Consider the following 23,462-nt stretch of genomic DNA (forward strand, 5'->3'; position numbering starts at 1 on the left):
CTCCTCTCTTCCCAGTTTTCTTTCTGCTGGAAGAAATCTAACCCTCCTTTCATTGCTGCTTCCTTCTGTAATAAACAAAATCTGCCCTTATTCCCTTATGGGGTACACTAGAGCCCTTGTAGAGTCCTTTGTAGGTTCTCTATCGGTAGGAAAAAATAACAGAGGCCAACCAGAGAATTTTGAGAAGCAAAGCAGCTAGTAAGCTCGATCTTTATTCAACTATTGCAACAGGGTGCCCCCTCACAGACAGGAGAAAGGAGGAGGAACCCCTAACAAAAGTGTGCCTGCCCTTATACAGACATTTAAAATTGCCCACCCTCGAGTTCAAGACCACCCCCAGAAGCATCATACATACATCACAGAAAAGGCGGTCTACGACAGAAATCTGAGTGCATTGTTTATTTCCTGTCTGGCAGGTTACCTGTTTAATGGTCACTTGATTGGATTGCCTGGGGAGCCTGGCCAGTCTTTTGTAATGATAAATACTTCGTTCCTGAGCCAGGTCACAGGCTCACACCCTATTCATATCTTAAATGTGCCCTTAAGACAGGATTTGTGAGGAAAGAGACAATGGGGAGGTTTCCCACTTTGACCTTGCAGAGAAATATTTGAGGTCAATTTGTTCAGGACTTTTTTTCTGTGGGGTTTCAGACATGTGGTTTATATATTTATGTATGTGTTTGCTTGGTACATTTATGAACATTTATTACGTATCTAAGACCTTAACATTCTTATAACACTTCCTTGGGCTTCTTTCAGCTTTCTGCTGCTCACCCCCAAAGCCAGTAGTGCAATGGTACATTCAGAAGGGCAGGGTTCCTTCTCAATAGTCGCAGCCATGCCTCTGTCTAAGATTATACAATGATCTTATAATTGCCTGGGATAGCTCAGTCGGCAGAGCACAAAATTCTTAATTGAGGGTCGTGGGTTCAAGCTCCACGCTGGGCAAAAGATTCCTGCATTAGATGGGCCTTGTGGTCATTTCCAACTGTAGAATTCTATGGTTCTATGAACCTTTTTACACTTGTACTCCTATTCAAATATTTAAGACAGATGCTTCCAGCTGAGAATTTCTGGCTGGTGCTGAATTTCCAATGGACCACATAGCGCCTGCCTGTTATTGAGATTATGGCAAGCAGCACTCAACCAAGTTGGGTCCTTGTCTAATTGAGCAACCTTTCTTGGCAACACCTGCCCCATGACTTAGTGGCACGCTAGGTAAAGATTCACCTGTAAAGCTTCATCTTGTGGGATGGGGTGCTATTGAAGTCAAAGCAGTGACTTTGCTTTTCGCCTGAGCTCTGCAAGTGCAGCTTTTCCCCGCTTGAAGTGCAGAGTGTTTGAGGACCGGGACATTTGCAGGGAAACCAAAATGCTTGTTTACAAAGCTATTGTACTAACAACCTGACTGTATGCTTGTCAAACACTGACCACTTATAAACGCCATCTCCAACTCCTCAAAAGACTCCATCAATTTTGTCTCCAAAAAATTTTACATATCACTTGGGAAGACAGGCGAAATAATACCAGTGTCCTGGAAGAAGCAAAGATCACCAGTGTTGAAGCAATGATTCTTCAACATCAACTTCATTGGACTGGTCATGTTGTGAGGATGCCTGATGATCGTCTTCCAAAGCAACTACTCTATTCAGAACTTAAAAATGGAAAGCGTAATACTGGTGGTCAACAAAAGAAGTTCAAAGACTCTCTCAAGGCAAATCTAAAAAAAAAAAGTAGTATAAACACCGACAACTGGGAAACACTGGCCTGCAAGTGCTCCAATTGGAAAACAGCCTTCACCAAAGGAGTTGTGGGCTTTGAAGACGATTGAACTCAGGACGCAAGGGAGAAACGCGCTAAGAGGAAGACACGCTTTGTAAACCCTCACTGTGATCAACTCCCGTCTGGAAACCAATGTCCCCACTGTGGAAGGACGTGTGGATCCAGAATTGGCCTCCACAGTCACTTATGGACTAACTGTTAAAACCGTGTTTGTGGGAGACAATCTTACTTGGCTACGAGGGATTGCCAAAGATAGAGAGAAATAGAAGAGAGACACCTAATGCACATTTGAAGCACGCAACTTTCCCCAAAGAATCCTGGGAATTGTAGTTTCCCCCTCCCAGAGCTACAGTTCCCGGCACTCTTAACAAACCACAGTTCCTGGGATTCTTTGATATTGGGGGTAGGGGAGAGAATAATGTGCTTTAAAAGTAGGGATCTGCCCTACCAAAGGAGGATCTCTTAACAAATATCAAGCGTCCCTCGTTCCACTGCTCAAGAGATCTCAAGCCTGCGCTTTCAGCGTTTTCCGCAACAGCAGTGCATCGTGGGAATCCAGGGCCAAAAATAAGCAGGCCACGCAAGGCAGAAGGTCACACCCGACCACGAGCACCTTGCAGGGAGAACAAAACAAAACAAAACAAAACAAAACATAAACTCCCAGCTGAAGTTTCCTTCCCAGGAGGAAGGAAGCCTTAACATCTACAAAGCCAATGCCAACAGAATTTTTTGCTCCATCCACAACTAGGGGCGACTCCAAATGGTACGTCCCAGATGAAAGAGGTTGCATTTTTTTTGAAATCCAGTTTAAAAGGGGGACTTTAGAGGAAGGGGCACAAGGTCCGCAGGGAGAAGAAACAAATGCGGGAGCCAAACTGAGGTTACAATATTTTTTATTTGCTAATGTACAGTGTAACCCAGTGGGGGGGGGCAGCAGGTAACAGAGACATCCGAAGGGATGGGGAGGGAGAAGCTGGAGCTATGGCAGGCGCTGAGAGAGGGCGGCCCGGGGGTTCCAGGTGGCTGTGTTTGCCAACTGACCTCCTCCTGCGTGGTTTTTGCAGTAAACTTAAGTCTGTGGGTGGATGGGGTGGAGAATGGCAGGTGAAACTTTTCATGGCAGTCTTACCTGCTAGCAGCTTGCAGATCGAACAGCTGTGGAAGGCAGAGGAGCCAGGTATCTGTTTCGTTTTTTAAAAGGTGGCAAAACCTAAAAACTGCAGCAGGCACAAGTGAAAAGAGGCCATGAAACAAGAAGGGGTGTAAGGAGGGGGCAGTCTGGGCCAGTGGGGTGCATTTAAGAGAGACACACCACCATCCCTCGCTAGGAAAATGTGGGGAAGGCGTGAAGAAGGGGAGCTAACGAGTCTTGCAGCTGCCATACTGGGAGGGGAGTTATGGAAAAACCCCACCTTTGTTTCTTGAAAGGATGGTTAATGCTCAGTAGCCAGAATATTGCCCTCACTGCTGCCTTCTCTCAGACCTCACCCTGGGCTCTGCCATAGCTCAGCAGCCTCACCTTGCTCTCTAAGATGCAACACCATTAAATACACTACATTTTTTTTAAAAGCCCCAAGTCTCCCCACACCCACCCACCCAAAACAGAGCCAGTGTCTCGACAAGACAGTGCAAGAGACAGAGAAAGGACACGAGCCGTTGGGGGGTCAGGGGAGAGTAGGAAGACTAGAACCCCAAAAGGCTTGTCCCGTACAGACCGATAATAAATGCCATTTAAAAAAAAAAAAACAACAGCAACACACACAACCCAATGCATTTCAATGAAGAAAATCAGGACGCCCCCTGTAGGTAGGGGTGGTGAATGACGAGAGCACGGACGGAGACAAAATGGGAGGGGCTGCCTAGTGGTAAGACTCGGGTGTTTAGGGGCAGGTTGCCCATTCTCCAGCTGCCGTGGCTTTTTTCATCGTGCGTGGAAAAACGTTAAGGCAGGGTGAGGCTGTAGCCCTCCAAGGCCCATCATCCCTGGCTGGAGATGATGGGAGCTGACATCCCAGGGAACCACGAGTTCCTCACTCGTCAGAAGTGGTGTGTGGATGTGTGCACAGAGGAGGAAATGCAGTCGCAGATTTGCTGCTGAATCTGCAAGAAAGATGGCGGCAGTCGAAAGCTGCCTAGAAGCCACACCATCTCTGGTGGCAAGGCCCCACCGTCAAACCCCTGTAGGACGTAAGGCTGCCTTTAGGGATGGGAGCATTTTGCATAGGGAGACGCAGAGAGGGAGGGAAGTGCTCTCCAATAGCCAGCCTTCAGGAACAGAGATTTTTAAAAAAGGAAGATCCTGACGCAACTGATTGGGAACCTGTGTGCCTATTCCGCATTGGGTGTGTGTGTGTGTTTGCTGGCATGCTTTATCTGGCACCGGCATGCTGCGAGGTTGCCAGCCGTGTAACTATGGCAGGGGAACAAGCACACCCAAACCGGCCTGGGCTGCTGCAATGGAGTATTGATCTGCAGGAGAAATCTGCAAGCAAAGCTTTTCTTCTATTTCTTTTCCATGGCGTGGTGCCCTAAACACTCTCCTTTACTTGTTGCTGCAAATCAAACGGTTGTTTAAAAGGGGTAGCTGCAGAGGCCTGGTTCCAGAAGTTGGCTGCTTTAATATGCCCATCAGCTGGCTTGTGAATGTGCTAGAAACACAAATATACTTAAGAAATGTATGTGGGTGGCAGCTGTTTTTATTATGGGGGTGAGCACACACGTGTGTTTGTGTGTGTGTGTGTGTGTGTGTGTGTGTGTGTCGGCACACATGCATAAGGCTTCCATAAAACCACACAGCAGAGTAATTGTGGCAAAAGGCTCTTCCTCTGGCAAGTGATAACGAGGCTTTCATATTCTACGACTAAGTGATAACGAGGCTTTCAAATTCTACTACTGTCCGTGACATATTTGCTGCATTTCAAAAAAAATGTATGGAACAGAGAGCTTTCCTCTGTAGGGCAATGCTTGTTCTTATCCATGCAGAACAAGTGTGTCAAGCCAAGAATCCAGAACTAAAAACAGGAGGGTGGGAGGGTGGGAGGGTGGGTGAGCAAGCAGGACGGCAGAGTGAGAGATCCTTGCTTGCGCTCATTAAGAGAAGGGAAATTGTTTTCTTAACTGATGGGATTTCTACTTCAGGCCAGCAGTTTAAATAGAATAAACACCTCTTTGTGAGATTGTACACATTCCTAAATGAAAGTTGAACCTTGGCTGGCTGAAGATGGACTCTCTTAAAGTTGGGTATCGAACTAGTTTTACTGCTGACTTCAAAGGAACAAACTCCCCAGGTAGATCCCGCAGTCAAGGCCACCAAAAAAAGATTTGGTTTTCAAGCAGCCATAGAAGTCCTCTTTCAAAAACTGCCCCTCCACTCTTCAATTTTGTACTAAAACGCCTCAGTCAGAAAATTAAAAACAAGTAACTGATTAGCCAAACCCAACGTTTTCCTGTATTTTGCGGTTTGGTGCCAGAAAATAAGAGTGTGTGTGAGTGTGTGTGTGTGTGTGTGTGTGTGTGTGTGAAGAACAACCCTATGAATCTGAAGGAGACAAAAACAGGCAGAAGCTGTGGAATGAATCACAACTTGAAAGGAATTTTTTTTAAAAAAAGATGCCTTGTGTTTGTCAACCTAGATAAAAGCGTGACAGCATGATCTACTCAGAAGCAAGAATTATTGAGATAAATGGAGCTTAGTATATACAGAATTGCAGCCTGAGCGATATCACTTCATCAGACAGTTTCTGTGCTGATAAATGCATAGGATGCTGTTTGTGCCGTTATTGTGGAGTAGACCGGGGCAGTCTAGTAGAAATTCATACTCAGCTATGATGCCCACATGTAATTTGCAAAGCCTTGGGTGCATATACACACACACGAACATGTTAATGTATGGACGGACACATTCACATGCATGTGGGGAGCATGTCAACTTTGCAAGTCTTCGCACGACTTCCCGACAAGCACGCTCAACGGGTGTGGGGGTGTGAATGTGTGACGAAACAAGGGTGTGCCTGTATGTGTTCACTCACATTGCATGCTTCACATGGAGGATAAAGAAGAAGTGTGTGCAGGAATATAGGTGTCCACATGTCCTTGCCCAATGGCAAAAGACAGACACTGCTAGCCTGGTCACCTATGGCGAGCGAGAATCGCCTCCAAGCGACTAAGCGGGACGGGGTGGGGGTGGGAAGGTTTACAAAAAGCGGGTCCTTTCAGACCACAAGTGGCTAACAGTCGTGTGCCAGCAGAAAGGGGCCAGTCAGCTTGTGTGAATTTTCTTCCAAGGCCGTGTTTCCGTGTTCAGGACGTAAGTGCACGTGTGGGCTTAGTTCAGGTCCGCAAGTCTGCAAGAGGCAAACCGGTGTGTGGAGAGACAGGGGCCTGTGTGTCGCTGGCGTGACGACAGAGGGGTCCGGGCAAGTGTCAGTTTCTTCAAAAATAATTACAAGAACAATAATAACAATCAGGCGTTTCAAGGAGGAAGAAGTAGTAGCGGCAGCAAAACGCCCTCACCTCAGCCCATTTGCACAAAAAAATAAAGAAGTCCAGACGCAAGGAAGGAGGCTCCCCTGCCCTCGGAGAAGGAAGGGCTCCGGAGGGACCGGGTTCCCCTCGCACAGTCCAGCCCTGGCGTCCTCTTTGCCCCGTGGTTTGTGTGGTGCACAGCAGGCAAGAGGCAGATCCTCCGGAAGAAGGCAACTCCAGGCTTGCTCTCAGCACTGCAGGGAGACAGGATTGGAAAGAGAGGGAGAATGAAACAGGGAGTCTGTGCCCCAGACTTTTCTCTCAGCTCCACCCCCCCAGCCTTCTCCTTAGGGGACCCATTGCAGTCCTGCCACAGAGACACGGGCTGTAACCGTGCGTTTGAAAGCACATCCCCGCACCAAGGAAATCCTGGAAACGGTAGCTTACCCCTCGCTGTGTTACAATTCCCAGTAGCAAACCAGCATTTCCAGGATTCTCGGGGGCAGAATATGTTTTCATGGAATCACAGAGTTGGAAGGGACCCCCTCAGGGCAAACTAGCCCAGGCCTCTGCAATGCAGGAATCTTTTGCCCAACGCGGGGCTCAAAGTTTTTGTTTCGTTTTGTTTTGAAAAGTTTTTATTGTTAAAATAATTCAGCACTAATACACACATATTGCGAATATACAAACATACATTTCATACAATCCTTAAAAATGTTCAAATATACCTACTCTCAATCCCACAGATAATTCCTTTTCCCATCACCATCCACCACCCCTCACCCCACCTTGGTGTTAGGGGCTCAAAGTTTTAAATGTGCTTTAAATAGATGTACGCAGCCCTGTTCCTCAAAGCAGGCCCCAGCTTCGCCCCAGGTCTGCAAAAGGAGTAGGAAACCGCCTGATTCGCACTCAGCTCAGTGCTGTCCACACGGACCGGCAGGTGGGATTTCTTTTTTTTTTTTTTATAAATATTTATTGAATTTTCCAATTTTATACAAACACAAAAAGAAAGAGAAAAAGAAAAATATTAAAAACAAATCAATTTCAATAACAGGTTTTCAATAACATGTTTCTTTGACTTCCTCATACCTCCCCTTCTTGTTTTCTAGTTCAAATTGTTAATCCAGCAAATCCTAATCTCTTAACATTCCTTTTAACTAACACCTTATTTTCCAATCAACTTTTTAAATTTTATGACTTAAACAATTTTGATCCCAGTTATTTTTATCATAACAGCTAGAGACCACATAAGTTCAATCCAGCATCTTTCAGAGTTCATTAATTTTATAGTATTTCTGTAAATAGTCCTTAAATTTCTTCCAATCTTCTTCTGCTGACTTTTCTCCCTGGTCGCGGATTCTGCCGGTCATTTCTGCCAGTCCCATACAGTCAATCAACTTCATCTGCCATACTTCCAGAGTGGGTAGATCTTGCGTCTTCCAGTGCTTTGCTATAAGTATTCTTGCTGCCGTTGTAGCATACATAAAGAAAGTTCTGTCCTTCTTTGGCACCAAATGGCCTACTATGCCCAGGAGAAAGGCCTCTGGTTTCTTCAAGAAGGTATACTTAAATACCTTTTTCATTTCATTATAAATCATTTCCCAGAAAGCCTTAATCTTTGGGCACGTCCACCAAAGGTGAAAGAATGTGCCTTCAACCTCCTTACATTTCCAACATTTATTATCAGGCAAATGGTATATTTTTGCGAGCTTGACTGGTGTCATGTACCACCGGCAGGTGGGATTTCAGGCAGGGATCTCTCCCAGCCCCAGCTGGAGACGCTGCCAGGGACCTTCTGCATACAAATCACCTTCTCTCCCACTGAGCTCGAGGCCTCCCGAGCTACGATTCCTTGCACCCTCAAGAAACAGGCAGAATCCCTTGCCCCAAGCTCAGTGAGCAGGGTTACTGTCGTCCGACTTCTCCTCCATTCCTCACCTCATTTGCCCCACCGCCACCGCCGCCCCCAGGGCTCAAGAGCCCCGTCTGCTCGTTCCGTTTGTCCGTCTTCATCTCCACCACGGTGTCGTCAGGGTTCCCTTCCTTGGGGGTCCTGGCGAGAGGAGGAAACAGATATATCTGAGTGCCGCATTCCGGGAACAGGTGGTCAAGAAAGCCAACAGGGTACGGTTACGTCCAGCCTCTCCCCGAACCCACCCCACACGGCACAACTCCCCAGTCCTTCATCCATTTATGGCTCTGCAGCCCAGGGAAGGCTGGCAAAGATTTACATATAAAAAGGGGGGTATCTATCTATCTATCATCTATCTATCTATCATCTATCTATCTATCTATCATCTATCATCTATCTATCATCTATCTATCTATCTATGTATCATCTATCACTATCTATCATCTATCAATCTATCTATCTATCTATCATCTATCTATCATCTATCTATCTATCTATCTATCTATCTATCTATCTATCATCAATCAATGGCCACCTTGGAAGGGAAGGGAAACTCTGATCCTAAAACTCCACTGTCTTGCAGGATATCTTCAGAAGAAGAAGAAATTTCAATTTGATATCCCACCTTTCACTACCCGAAGGAGTCTCAAAGTGGCTAACATTCTCCTTTCCCTTCCTCCCCCACAACAAACACTCTGTGAGGTGAGTGGGCTGAGAGACTTCAGAGAAGTGTGACTGGCCCAAGGTCACCCAGCAGCTGCATGTGGAGGAGCAGAGACGCAAACCCGGTTCACCAGATTAAGAGTTCACCGCTCTTAACCACTACACCATGCTCGCTAAGAAAGGGCTAAGCAGTAAACCCTACACAAATCCGGAGTGGAAACCCTAAGGCGGTTGGATGGCGCCTTGTACGCCTCCTTCCAGCAACTCCTGCAGCTCAGCCAGTGCCCAGCGTCATGCTCTGCTTTCCTTTGGACCATATCAGCGAGGCCGAGGGGGTGGTGGTGGTCATATCATTGGGGCAGCCCAGGACCTCCATGCCATGCACACTGCCCAGGCTTGCACTCCGGAGATGTCACTTAGGTGCTGCTAATGCAATGCTTTTATGTCGCCCCCGAAGGACCCCTCTGTTGTCTCTCGAGACAGACAGATGCCAACAAAACAGCCACATATACAGAACCAGAGGCCACTGGTTTGTCTACATTGAATTGCGCATGAGGATAAAGTGAACCAGATTTGCATAGACCTCTGAGCTGGCAGGTAGGTTTTTTTAAAAAAAGTGTGGCACCGTTTGGACTTAGCAAGAATGAAGGGCTGTAGCATAAGCCTTCTACGGGACCACCTCTCCTGGTATGCCCCGCGGAGGACCTTAAGCTCCACAAATGATAACATTTTGGAGGTCCCAGGTCGCAAGGTGGTTAGATTGGTCTCAACTAGAGCCAGGGCCTTTTCAGTACTGGCCCTGACTTGGTGGAATGCTCTGTCACAAGAGACTAGGGCCCTGCGGGACTTGACATCTTTCCGCAGGGCCTGCAAGACAGAGCTGTTCCGCCTGGCCTTTGGTTTGGACTCAGTCTGACCCTTATGTCTTCCCTCTTATGGTCTTGATTTAAAATGAGGCTGCATTTTAAATTGGGTTCTCCCCCCTCCCATTATGTTTTTACGGTGTTTTTATTGGTGTTAGCCGCCCTGAGCCCAGGGGCGGGGTATAAGTAAAATTTATTATTATTATTATTATTACTTACAAAGATCTCTTCTCGCCTCCGCCGCAGGGCAGCTGGCCGCGGCGCTGCATGAAGTAGAAGAAGCCCACGATGAGGAGAAGGAGCAAGACGCAGACGCAGACGGCAATCACGGCGATGGTGCTGCCGCCCTGGCTCTGTTCCCCGTCCACTGTTGGAGGGAAGGAAGCAGAAAAAGTGAAGGGAGGTTTGAGGCCCTGCAGACACCAAATCCTTCCCCAGCCTCCTTGCCTGTAGCCCGCTTCTGTCTGGCAAAGATTGGGACCGACCGCCTGAACAGCGGTACCATTTTTCTACCCACATTTTTGTTCGCTGCTACAGATAAAAACTTTGTTGTTGCTTTTAAAGTGCTGTGGTTGTTGTTGTTATTATTTATTAGATTTAAACGCAGCCCCGCATCGCAAGATCACAGAGCGGTTCACCAGAGAAACGTCTGTTGTTAAACGTGCCGCAATAACAGTATTATTGACTTTTTGCTGCTATATATTTACTGTTATAATACGTATCAATGAAATACATATTACAGTGGTACCTCGGGTTAAGTACTTAATTTGTTCCGGAGGTCCGTTCTTAACCTGAAACTGTTCTTAACCTGAAGCACCACTTTAGCTAATGGGGCCTCCTGCTGCCGCTGCATCGCCACTGCACGATTTCTGTTCTGATCCTGAAGCAAAGTTCTTAACCTAAGGTACTATTTCTGGGTTAGCGGAGTCTGTAACCTGAAGTGTATGTAACCGTAAGCGTATGTAACCTGAGGTACAACTGTATCATTAATAAGATCAACAACAATGTTGTTCAGCTTGTAACGAGAACAGCCAAGTGCATTCCTGACAATTATAACAATGCCATTTAAACTAAATACTCATTAGAGAAAATCACACACACACACACACATGTGATCATCTGTAGTTCTGATCACTACTAATGCCGAACAGGAGGGCCATTTTGAAGGACCCCATGACTTCTCATAAAATTGCAGGAGGGTTACACTCAATTGTTACTATTCCAACAGGTACTTTGTGTTCTGGCCATTTAAAGCAGGCCAGAAGGTTGGTCAGGGAATGAATGAAGAATGAATGAATGTAGATCAGGATTTGCTGGTAGAGATCTCTTGCTTATTTATTTATTTCAACACCGCCATTTTGTAATGCATCAGGGCGGTGTACAACATTAAAACAGGAAACACCATAAAAGCTACATTTTGCAGCAGATCTACGAGGAATCTTACTGTGGAGGCAGAGCACAGCCATCGCAGCTAGTAGCCAATCGCAGCCTTTATCCTCCCCATGAATTTGCCTCTTAAAGCCATCCAAGTTGGTTGGCTCCTGAGGCAGCGAGTTCCAGAGTTTAACTACGTGCCACGTGCAGAGCTGCTTTATTTTTATCTGCCCTGGACCTTCCCCAGGGAACCATGGGAACTGTTATTCTGAAGGAGGTGGGGCAAAACCACAATTCTCAGAATTTGGGCTGGAGTGCGGGAGGAAGAGGAGCCAAAGGCAGTTTCTATAGGTCTAGCCACATTCTCAAACTCAGGTTCTTAAGCTGTTGCTGGACTACAACTCCCATCATCCCTGACCCCTGCTAGGTAGGGATGATGGGAGTTGTATTCCAACAACAGCTAGGGACTCAAACCTGAGGAAAAACTCGCTCCACGGTGTAGTTTCAGCCACAAGGCAACAACAGCACAAGGCCACACCTATTCATGTGGTGTGTTACACACACACACCACTGAAATCTTGGATTTTAAAAAAACCAGTAAAACCCAAAACCTTAGGGAGAAATAAACTGTGGTAAGTGAATCATGTACTACTTCAAACTTGGATAGCATTTCTGAGCTCCGAAATTACACACAATGAACCTTCCCTGACCTTATTCCACTTGAAAGCCAAAGAAACCTGCAAGCAAAAACATCTGGGAAATTAATCTATTCCGATCTTTCTGCGGTGGAAAGAGATTCCACGAAAAGCTTCCGTCTTTTATTTCGCCTGTTTTTCCCCTCGCGTGGGGAGGGAGAAGTGGAAATAAGTCAAACCCAGAATACCTATTATTATTATTATTATTATTATTATTATTATTATTATTAGGCTTCTCCCCAACCCCTCCAAAGGATTATACTCCACTATTTCCCCTTCGCAGAGCAGTTGCTCAAAGAGACTTGTGAATATCAAAGCAAGCAGAAAAGCCAAAGGGACCCAACAGTTAAGACATAAATTATCGATCTTAAAAACGGCAGCGAAAAAGTGAAAACCAGCACAGACAATTGATACCTTTAAGCAGCAACAGACTCAAAAGCTTGTTCAAAGGGAATTCTTATTATTATTAAGGCTGTTTCCTTTATTTGGTTGAATGCAAATAAAGAAGAAGGCGACCCGATTTCTTGGGGCAGGGAGTTCCACATACAGGGAGCCGCCACCAAAAAGGCCCTGTCTCTACCCTTTCCATATGGCAATTGTGTTTGTGACTCTTGCCCTGCCTTCTCATCCTCAAACACCCACCTGTCCGGAGCTCGGGGTTCCCTGAGGCAGCATGCATGAGAAGGAAAAAGCAGTTAGCCACCTGAACTGTCAGCAAGCCCACCCAGCTAAGCTGTGCTGTCACTGCCCACCCTGCCCACCCACTATAATAGCAGTGCAGAGTCTGGGGGCAGCAGGGTGGGAAGAGAATGGAGAAGGAGGGAGGCAAAGAGGGACTTACCTGCTGGCACAGGGGAGGCAGATGTCGTCGGCGCAACTGCTTGGAAAGAGAGACAGGTACATTAGCAAAGGTACAGGGCGAATTCTTGCTGCGGTCTGCAGTCGCTCAGCCTGCACCCAAACCCCTACTTCCCCTTATCCCTTTCATCATTCAGAGGACCAAAAGACTCCCACATCCGGTTCTGGGCACCACAATTTAAGGAGGATATTGACAAACTGGAAGGTGTGCAGAGGAGGGCGACCAAGACGATCAAGGGCCTGGAAACCAGGCCTAGAGTCTTGATAGCACAAGGATGGAAGAATGAGGAAACCCCAACAAAAGAACAGTGGCAAGAGAAATTGATGGACTATGCAGAACTGGCTAAACTGATATGCAAACTGCGAGATAAGGACAACTGTGACTTCAAAGAAGAATGGGAACTTTATACAAATTACTTAAAAAGACAACAAAATGAATTGGACTCCTTGGCAGGTTTTGAATAAACATACACAGATGTATTGATTGTTAACATAGTAGACAGATAATATAAGGATTTATACAATTTAGCAGTATGCAGAGAATAATATGTGTTGATAAATCTGAGAGAGGAGCTGAGGGAAGTCTCGGGGGGGGAGGCAGGGTTCGATGGGGAGGTGGGGGGAAAGGGGGAAAATAATGAATATGGTATGTTTTGATATTTTGTTATGTTGAAATTGTTAATAAAAAACTTTTTTTAAAAAAAAAGGGGTCTGGAAACAAGGCCTGATGAGGAATGGTTGAAGGAGCTGGGTATTTTTAGCCTGGGAAAGAGGAGGCTGAGAGGAGATAGCCAACTTCAAATATCTCAATGGAATATCTCATGGAGGATGTAGCAAGCTTGTTTTCTTCTTCTCTAGAGGGTAAGACTCGAACCAATGGATTCAAGTTACAAGGAAGGAGATTCCAAATAAACATCAGGAAGAACTTTCTGATGGTAGGAGCTGTTCGGCAGTGGAACGTTCTCCCTCGGGAGCTGGTGGACTCTCCTTCCTTGGAGGTTTCTAAGCAGAGTTTGGACGGCCACCTGTCATGGATGCTTTAGCTGAGATTCCTGCATTGCAGAGGGTTGGACTGGATGACCCTCGGGGTCCCAACTCTACGATTCTGTAACTGCACGGCCCACTAGTGCTTGGATTTCACGAGAGAGGCTCTCCCTTTCTGCAGTGCCCCCATGTTGTTGTGAAACGGCTTTGTACGTTTTTTTCCGTTCCAAGGGGCTTGTTGGACAGTTAAAGAAAAACAAGCACCTTTGTTTTGTTCCCTTTTTGGGAAGGGGGGGGAGATGTCTGTTGAAAGAATACAGGCAACGTATGGCGAAATCTTCGATGCTGGGGGAGGAGGAGGAAGCTGGTGCCGAGTACGATTTCTGTTGCTCCAGGAATGAGGCGTATTGCCCCATCCGTGGCCTAGCAGAGGAAGGACCTAGGCATGTTTCCGCAGAAGTAAACACACACCTTGCAAGAAGGCCTAAACAGCCTCGGCCCAGTATACCTGAAGGAGCGTCTCCACCCCCATCGTTCTGCCCGGACACTGAGGTCCAGCGCCGAAGGCCTTCTGGTGGTTCCCTCACTGCGAGAAGCAAAGCTACAGGGAACCAGGCAAAGGGCCTTCTCGGTAGTGACGCCCACCCTGTGGAACACCCTCCCACCAGATGTCAAAGCGATAAACAACTACCTGACATTCAGAAGACATCTGAAGGCAGCCCTGTTCAGGGAAGTTTTTAATTTAATGTGTGACATTTTAGTGTATTTTTGGTCTCTGTGGAAGCCGCCCAGAGTGGCTGGGGAAACCCAGCCAGATGGGCGGGGTACAAATAATAAATTATTATTATTATTAAAGTTTGTGGCAGAACTGAGCCTTTCTAAGCGCACACTTTTGGGCTGTGACTCTGTGCAGAGTTCAGGCAGCCATGGGAAAGTCTCCTTGGGTCATTTCCCAACCTGGTGCCCCCCCCCCGATGGTCTTGGACTATGGGCCCGATGGGATTTGTAGTCCAAAATGTTGGAGAGCGCTAGGTTGGGGAAGGTTTGTCTAGGAGTCAAGTCAAACCCTAACGTCCACAACCCCTGCGCACAAATGCCCCCCCCCAAGATAGGGAACCTGCACAGAAATTGCAACACCCCTCCTCACAAGATTATCCCACATATCAGCTTGGGACCAGTTTACCCGCGAGGCTGTGCACTTGACGGCTTCGATTTTTAAACTGGCGATTGGGCATTGGGAGCGCAGCTTCCTCCAGAACTGGGGAGGCGTGCGCATTGAACTCCCGGCTAATACGGAGAGGGAAACTCTCGGTTTTAGCAGCAGGTTCAATGCAAACCCCTTTCTGGTCCTGGATCAAGGCATGCCAAGAGGCCCATCGTCACACACCAGGTTCTCCACAACTGGGTGAAATGCAAAGATTAAGAATTTGTCAACAGCTTTAATGCCAGGAAATTAGAACGAGAGGCAGACCTACTGAAAGGGGGTGGAAACAAACCTTGCAGTGGCCTCAACCGATGTCTGTGGTTGTCTAACCACTGCCATGTGCTCCCTTTCCCTGCCAACCTGTCTACACCTGCCCAGCCTGGGGGGGAAGAAAGCAGCCTGAGCGCTGCAAATGACTAAGCGCCACACCTGAGCCAGAAACCTCCACTCATCTGAAGGGTTTGGGCATTCCCAGAACCAATGTAAGCCAGAGCCAAACTGAGCATGTAATTAATTGCACGACTGCAATTTAACATGCCCGGCTTTTAAAGATGTCAGTAGCGGCTGTCAGGATTGGGACAGCAGTGTGTGGGAGAAGGCTTTGATCATGGATTCTTTAGTTGAGATTCCTGCATTGGGGTCCGTTTTACAATCCTGTGATTTCTGGGTAGGTAACAGTTTGGGGTGAGGAGAAGGCCGTGGTGAGCATTTGGGGAGGCAATCCTGCTCTTCCCCTGACCATTACCGCTGCCACTTAAATTTTAAAAACCACGCAGGTTAAATTGCAATTGTGCAGTGAACATTCTGCTTCATTCGGACCCTGGTTTATGCTGCTGCTTGGACTATTTACTACAAGTCATCTGCGAACAAAGATGAGCAGAGGCGTCTGGAGCGAAAGGGTGAAAGGTCCTGCACTTCCCTTTGTGGACACTCACCCATCTGTAACAGGAACGTCTGTTCGGCCTTGCCGTGCTCGTTCTCTGCCCAGCACGTGACCCCGTTCTGGGCCAGTTCAGGGGTCACCTCCACCGACAATTCACTGATGACTCTGTTGCCAAAGGTCCTCGCAGACGGCTGGGAAGAGAGAAGCAAAGAATGGCAGCATTTCGCATGGGACGGAGTCTCTCTCCATTCCCAGCTCTCTGCCTCGCACCTGATACACCTTTGTTTCTACCTGAACAGGTGGGTTGGGATGCCAGAGGCCCTTCTCCACGCAGGAGCTACAACGAAAGCAGTCGAGAATGCTGCTGCAGAGTAGGGGTCAAGAGACTGAGCTGAGAACCAGGCTGACGTGTGCAATGCCGGATCCGACCTCATTACAAATAGCGACCTACCTCGCAAGGTTGTTGCAAGGATGCCTGAGGGCAGAACTACAGCTTACTTTGGCCAATATGTGTCCCCAAACCTGCATAACTGTAAGATAAGTAACTATACAAGTTATGGAAGGCATCTGAAGGCAGCCCTGTACAGTGGTACCTCTGGTTGAGAATGGGATCCGTTCCAGAGGCCTGTTTGCAACATGAAAAGAGCACAACCCGCAGCGGCGCATCTGCGCATGTTGCGATTCACCACTTCTGCACATGCACATGACGTCATTTTGCGCGTCTGCGCATGCGGCGAAACCCGGAAGTAACCCTTTCTGGTACTTCTGGGTCGCCGTGGGACATAACCTGAAAGAACGTAACATGAAGCGGATGTAACATGAGGTACGACTGTATAGGGGAGTTTTTAACGTTTAATTTTTCATTATGTTTTTGTACAGGCTGGAGCAACCCAGTCAGATGGACAGATGGAAATCCTCACAGAACGAAGGGAGAATTCTCAGCTCTAGACTACAATTCCCAGTGTGCCTTGCGTGTTGGTGGTGAGGGGACGGACTGGGGCGAAGTCACAGAAGAGACAGCTCTTCTGTGTCTACTTGTGACCTTGGGCTTTTTCTCGCAGCCCCTGCCCACTCCCTCTGTTCATCTTGGCGCACAAAGAGGCCACCCAGGGAGTCCGCTCCCCCAGCTTGACAGCTTGAGAGCAGCTGGGTATCAGCAGGCAAGGGTGTGGGGGAGAGAAGGACCCCTAAAAACAGCGGTTTGCGAATCATCTTCCGGCAGGGAATCCTGCAGACGCTGACTCGCCCACTAATGAACCCCTTGCAAGCCTGCTTTTCAGCTCCAGGATGTTGGAGGGGATTATCTGGGTTCGTTTTGGGGCACAGGTGCTGAATAGGGGGCACCCAAGCAGTCCTGTCAGGTCTCCTTGTGATCTGTGGGGTGAGCTGCACACTGCACTGCCAGCCACGTGGGAACAAAGCCCTCTGGTCTAAGGCAGCAAATTGTCTGCTCCACAGAATCAAAAGAAGAGACCCAACACACACACACTCACACACCCTTGAGGGAAGCTGATCTGCGGCCAATGGCCTCATTTGAGAAAGACCTGACCAGCTCCCAAGAAATCCAGCAGAAACACACTCTGCAAACCTCTGTGCCCTCAGGCCCAGAGTAGGGTGAAGGGGAAGGTCCAGCGCCCTGTAAGGTAAAGGTAATGGGACCCCTGACCATTAGGTCAGTCGTGACCGACTCTGGGGTTGCGGCGCTCATCTCGCTTTATTGGCCAAGGGAGCCGGCATACAGCTTCTGGGTCATGTGGCCAGCATGACTAAGCCACTTCTGGCGAACCAGAGCAGCGCACGGAAACGGCGTTTACCTTCCCGCCGGAGCGATACCTATTTATTTACTTGAAATGACGTGCTTTCGAACTGCTAGGTTGGCAGGAGCAGGGACAGAGCAACGCGAGCTCATCCCTTCGCGGGGATTCGAACCGCCGACCTTCTGATTGGCAAGTCCTAGGCTCTGTGGTTTAACCCACAGCACCACCCGCGTCCCCAGCGCCCCTGTAGGGTGCTACAATTGCTCCACAATCCTCACCAGCTGGTCCCCTGCATTTCCCCGACAAAGCTCTTCGCCGCTGGACTCACCTCTTCCCCAGTGATGCTCCACTTGATCTCCGGCTCAGGGTAGCCAAAAGCAGAGCAGGTAAAGGTCAGTATCTGGCCCAGGCTCTGGTAATGGCGGGTGGACTCGGGCTGCTCCACTTGCGGGGTTCCTGTTTTCGGGAAGGAGGAGGAAGTCAGGACATGACAACCAGGAGGTGGGACATGAACCCTGCCCCCAAAAGGCTTTTAAGTTCTGGGCTGAGGAAAAGGATGGATTCTGCAACATGCACAGAAAATGCAAACCAGCCTCTCTCTGTGACTAACAGAATGAATTATATCCATCTATGTATTCTAGTGAGCTTCTAATATGGCCTATACACCTTCAAGCTGGTCTTCATAGTCTTAGGGACTGGAAAGTTGCTAAGGAAGGAAGGAAGGAGAGTAATTACAACAGCAAACCGTGTCCCCCGTCCCCCTTTCACAGAATCATATACGAGATTTGTGTCCAAGATTTGCTTAAACTTGGCCTTTTCTCCAAGGAGCTCCCATTTTTATCGCCACGACAACCCTTTGAGGTAGGCTAGGCTGAGCGACAGCCGTAGGCCCAAGCCTATCCCAAGCAGTCAACCAACACCTGAATGCCAGTGACTGGAAGACTGCGTCACTCGTGCAGTACGTGTTGCGGTGGTTGATATTATTAATGCTTATTTAATTTGTATGCCGCCCTTCATCTGCAGATCTCAGGGCAGTTAACGACGTAACATTACAGCATAAAACCACAAAGCACGCAGTAAAAATATGAAAAACAACAAACCAAATAATCCCCCCTCTCCCACAACACTTTTAAAAGGGCAACGGATGAGAGTTGGAAGAGAAACTGGGAAGGAAGGATTCAAGCTCACCATGTGGCCTTGGGTCAGTTTCTGACTCTCAGGCAAACCTACCTCACAGGGTTATTGTGGGGGGGGGGGAGAACCATGCATGCCACCTTGAACAGCTCAGGACCACAATACCTCCAGACTGCCTCTTTCCACATGAACTGCCCTGGACCCTGTGGCCCTCTTCTGAGGCCCTTCCTCATTTGCCTCCTCCACAAAAGGTCTGGAGGGTGGCAAGATGACAACGGGGCCTTTTCTGTGGTGGCTCCCTGTTTGTGTCATGCACTCCCCAGAGAGGTCCGCCTGGCTCCTTCATTATAGGCGCCAGGCAAAAATGTCCCTCTCCAACCAAACCTTTGGCTAATTAACATCTGACGCCCTTTTAAACGTGTTTGTGAGAGGGGGTGGAGGTTACTGGGTTTTGGGGGGGGGGCGACCTTTGTTGTTTTTGTTCTGTATTTTGTGCTTTTGTCTTGTATTTTTATCTTGTGAACTGCCCTGAGCCCTACGGATGAAGGGCGGTTTACAAATTTTATTAATTAATCACAACAACAACAACAACAATGTCTTGGAGGAACGTATCAAGACAGATAAATAAAATGTCCTGTTCTGAGGCTTTTCCTTGGGCATCAGGTTGTCTCCACTGTGAGAAAAGGATGCTGGAGTATTATGGGCCGTCAGCCTGATTCTTTTCTTAGCTTCCGCCGCCCCCCAACCAGCCTACCTTCCACCACGACTTCCACCGTCTGGGTCCGTTGCAGCCCAGGTATGCTGGGCACAGAGGCTTCACACGTGTACCCGCCGGCCATGTGGTAGTTCAGTGAACTCAGGGGCAAAGTCTCGCCGTCTCCCACCTTAGTCTTTCCCTGCAGGGGGATGGGGGAGGAAAAACAAGAGACTGCGTCTGAATGGTGCAATTCCCGCCCAAGAGAGGCTAGCCCAGCTCCCTCTTTGTCATCCGGCAGCCTGAGACCTCCCTGCTCAGGAAACAGAGCAGAAGACAGGATCTGCTCACTCAGCTGCTGTCCAGGCAAAGTGGATCTGAACTGCTGGTCCTAAATGTGTTCCGATGCATTTTAATGATTGTTTTTAGCTAGTTTGTTGCCTCGCCCTTTTTAAACGCTGTAAGCCATACCTTGAACCCCAACTTGGGATAAAGGCCGGACGTAAATGACCTTAAATCATCATCGTTACTTCTGAAAGTGGAGTCACCTGCCTCGAGCCTTTGAGAATAGGCAGGATTTTCGGAAGACATTTATATTTATACAAGCCTACCCAGAAAGTTTGTAGGAGTTTTGATTTGTTTCATTCTATTCTACTGCGGTTTAAACTTTCACTATGTTTTAAATTAAGGTTGCAAATCTTTTAGTCATAAGGTTATTGCTTTATCTTTTTTTTTTTGGTAAACCGCTTTGAGGCTTTTTCCACAATCAGGCAATATATAAATTTTATGAAATAAATAACTACAAGGCGAAGTACAATTAAAAAACAAACCAGGGGGGCGGGGAGATTGCTCCTAGACTCACTACCCACCGCCAGATGAATTTTCCAAGCATCTCTAGTCTTACGCTTAAAATGCAAGTTTCAATCCCTCAGTGTGGTTGCAGCAGGTCTGATAACCCACAGGCAGGGTGCCTTTTGAAAAGACTCTGGAATTTGGAGATTCATCGCTTTTGACTGCATACCATTTCCACCCTTATGACCAGCAGGACAGTCTGCAACCCAACAGGCTCCATTTACAACTATGGGAAGCTGGGCAAGAGAACCGTAGAATTCCTCTGAGCGTGCAACTTTAGGCTTTGTTCTGCTAGCTGTGCCTTTCGAGAGAAGTGCCGCCGTTTCAGCCTTGCAAGTTGCAAATTGAAAGACACAGTTCTGTGAGATGAGATAAGGCCTGAGTTAAGCCGCTAGAGGAATGAAGACAATAGGGTGAGAAATGTGCAAACCCATCACAGCCCGCCCAGGGCACCTGCGGAGTTTGTGCTTTGCAAGAGAGCAAGGACATGAGTCAAACTTCCGTTTGCTCCCCCACTTTCCCCCAGGAAAACCTGATGTTTAGTGCTGAATCGCAACAAATGGCGATGCTGAGCTAGATCTTAGCTCCTGTGTTATTTCGTAAGCGTGTGGCACCTCCACCCACCTTCTTCCATAGCAAGGTGGGCATCTGGGAGCCAGTACCAGAGCAGGTCAGCTCGATGTTTTCGCCCAATCTTGCCATCACCGTCTTGTTTGGGTTCAGAACCAGGGGGTCCAGATCTAAAGTGGGAACAGGGGAAAGGGTGGGGGAGGGAGAGAGAGAGACAAAGAGTGACAGAGGTGACAATACTCAGGGTTTTGATGGAAGTGCAACAGCAGGGATCATTCAGTTTGTAACTTAAGGGGTTAATTCAGTTCTCAGTGATAGTCAACTACCCAAGAAGGGCGTGTACGTATGTGAAGGTGTTGCCTGGCAACCAGACAGATTGGCAAGATCTTCCGTGAAGCAGCGAGTGCTCTGGTTGGCTGCGTAGTTTGGAGGAAGTTTCTCCTCTGTATGTTTGGTTGTACATCTCCCTGCTATGTACATTCTCCTCAAATTCTACACCATTTTTGCTTCTTCTCTAAGGTGTTGTCCGGATTACTTTTCTCTCTGGACTCTGTGCTATTTGAATGACTTTGCTAACAGGTTTCACTGCCGCCGTCCCCCACCACCCAGACTCCCAGCACGAGGCCCTGTTGCCCCTCCCCCAGCAGTCCACGGGGCACTCACAGTTGACATAGATGGTCACCTCCTTCTCCAGCTCTACGGTACTGGGGCTGTCAAAGTCCAGCACCTGACACCGGTACGTCCCGCCGTCTGCCTTGGTCACGTGCGGAAGGCTCAGGATTCCATTGGCGCGGGACCCCAGGTCCACCTGTGTGTCTTCACTCTGGATTTGCAAGGGAGGCAAAAAGGGGAGGCCTGTTTCGTCTGGAGCAAAACAGCAATGGCAACCACCACCCAGCCTGAGGCCTGGAGAAGTGACTTCATGCCCACTGCTGTCAGAAAGGATGTCCTTGTTTTCCAACTCATAAAGGTAAAGGGACCCCTGATCATGAGGTCCAGTCATGGCCGACTCTGGGGTTGCGGCGCTCATCTCGCTTTATTGGCTGAGGGAGCCGGCGCACAGCTTCCGGGTCATGTGGCCAGCATGACTAAGCCGCTTCTGGCAAACCAGAGCAGTGCACGTAAACGCCTTTTACCTTCCCGCCGGAGCGGTACCTATTTATCTACTTGCACTTTGACGTGCTTTCGAACTGCTAGGTTGGCAGGAGCAGGGACCGAGCAACGGAAGCTCACCCCGTCGTGGGGATTCGAACCACCGACCTTCTGACCGGCAAAGTCCTAGGCTCTGTGGTTTAACCCACAGCGCCACCCACGTCCTTCATTTCCAACTCATATCAGCAGATAAAAACAAAACACGCAGATCGTCTCAAACCCATCCCACCCTGCCTCCCCCCAGGAAGGAACAGGTTGGGCATGGATAATGCGTCATGGTCAACAATACCTTTATTTTGTAAAAGACGTATTCCGGCGGGGGGTATCCGTCCGCCTGGCATTGCAACTCGATATCATCCCCTTCCTTGATGACCTCTGGGGAATCTACAGAAAACTGCACGTTTTCTGTGAAGTCTGAGGAAAGAGGGTCACACTGAAACCACATGACTATTTATTTCTGTATTATTACTTCTACTACTATTAAATCGTAGATCTTGTAAGCCTGCTGCACAGTATTTATTTGCTTATTTCTTGCATTTATAACCCCACCTTTTTCTCCAAGGAGATCAAGTTAGTTTATATGGTTCTCCTCCTCCTCCTCCTTTAATCCCCATAACGACCCTGTGAGGCTGGCTAGGCTGAGAGAATTTGAGCCATGGGACCGTGCACCAATTCCTTTAAGTACCTAGCTACGCCTGACCACGATACAATAAAATTAGAACCAATGCGCGGCAAGATCCTAGAAGCAGGAGCATTAAGGTCATACATCAAAGCCCTCAGCCAGGATTAAAGCAAATTAAAAGCCTGCCGGAACAGATTTATTCTGAACAATATTTGTAATCCTGCACCTTCTACCTGACTAGGAACCTCGGAGAAGCTTGGAACAAATATAATTTTAAAAGCAAAACCAAAAGGCGGGTGTCTTCGTAGAAGCACAGAATTAGAAAGGACCACAAGGGTCGTCTCTAGCCCACCCTCCAGCATCTTTCACCCAACGTGGGGCTCAAACCCACAACCGTCAGCTTAAGAGTCCCATGTTCTCCTGAATGAGCTATCGCTCAGGTGGCACTGACCCCTTCTGGCTGTACCTCTAAAAGCAGGTCAAAGAGGAAAGCTGCTGGAGGGCATTTTGCAGTCTGCGGGCCACCACCAAAAAGGCCCTGCAGCCATCCACTGGGCCTTCGCTGAGGATGAAAGGCAGGCCTCCAAAGGAGATCTTAAAACTTGGGCAGGGACACAAACATGTGTAAATCGCCTCAGAACGGTGGTTTGGAAGGGAAATAATAAAACACTAATAACATTGACACAGTCACGTGGAAAATGCTTACTGAAGGCCACCACACCTGAAACCATACAGGATGAATGCTCCACAGAAGCTCCCAATATTTCCACGTAACTTACAGTGCAACGTGAGATGGAAGGGGTCCGACTCTGCGATGCCGACTTTTCCATGCGGCATTGCGTAGCTGACGTGGCAGAGGAAGCTGGAGTCCTTGTCAGATTTGTTCACCCGCAGGTACAGCGTGCTGGAGACGGAGAGCAGCCCTGATGCCTCTTTCACTGTCCGTGACACGACATACAGCTCTGGGGAGGAGCACAGGTATACAGGTGATGCAGA

At 48.2% G+C, this 23,462-nt stretch overlaps 1 protein-coding gene and 1 long non-coding RNA gene across 4 annotated transcripts in view; one reads left to right on the forward strand and one right to left on the reverse strand.

The window, feature by feature from the left end:
- The first annotated feature begins 787 nt into the window (after nucleotides 1–787).
- Nucleotides 788–5,378, forward strand: LOC310769148. The gene is made up of 2 exons (XR_014551446.1): nucleotides 788–4,625; nucleotides 4,658–5,378. It is a non-coding gene; the product is annotated as an uncharacterized lncRNA (long non-coding RNA).
- Nucleotides 2,659–23,462, reverse strand: part of BCAM (basal cell adhesion molecule (Lutheran blood group)) — a 60,829-nt gene continuing 40,025 nt past the window's right edge. Inside the window, exons 6-16 of one of the 3 annotated variants that reach the window (XR_014551365.1) lie at nucleotides 23,246–23,428; nucleotides 22,134–22,258; nucleotides 21,356–21,515; nucleotides 20,747–20,862; nucleotides 19,331–19,472; nucleotides 17,771–17,898; nucleotides 15,738–15,876; nucleotides 12,598–12,633; nucleotides 9,907–10,054; nucleotides 8,084–8,302; nucleotides 2,659–7,147 (exon numbers count right to left, since the gene is read on the reverse strand). Coding sequence is in view for 2 of the 3 variants with exons in the window: in XM_083627276.1 (XP_083483402.1) it covers nucleotides 6,495–6,500; nucleotides 8,188–8,302; nucleotides 9,907–10,054; nucleotides 12,598–12,636; nucleotides 15,738–15,876; nucleotides 17,771–17,898; nucleotides 19,331–19,472; nucleotides 20,747–20,862; nucleotides 21,356–21,515; nucleotides 22,134–22,258; nucleotides 23,246–23,428 (1,301 nt within the window). In the remaining variant the exon portion in view is untranslated. Of the gene's footprint in view, nucleotides 7,148–8,083; nucleotides 8,303–9,906; nucleotides 10,055–12,597; nucleotides 12,637–15,737; nucleotides 15,877–17,770; nucleotides 17,899–19,330; nucleotides 19,473–20,746; nucleotides 20,863–21,355; nucleotides 21,516–22,133; nucleotides 22,259–23,245; nucleotides 23,429–23,462 lie in introns of all 3 variants that reach the window. The other 2 variants (XM_083627277.1, XM_083627276.1) reach the window with 2 other exon arrangements.

This window comes from Podarcis filfolensis (genome assembly GCF_964270895.1).
Source record: "Podarcis filfolensis genome assembly, chromosome: 8".
Lineage (NCBI taxonomy): Eukaryota > Metazoa > Chordata > Lepidosauria > Squamata > Lacertidae > Podarcis > Podarcis filfolensis.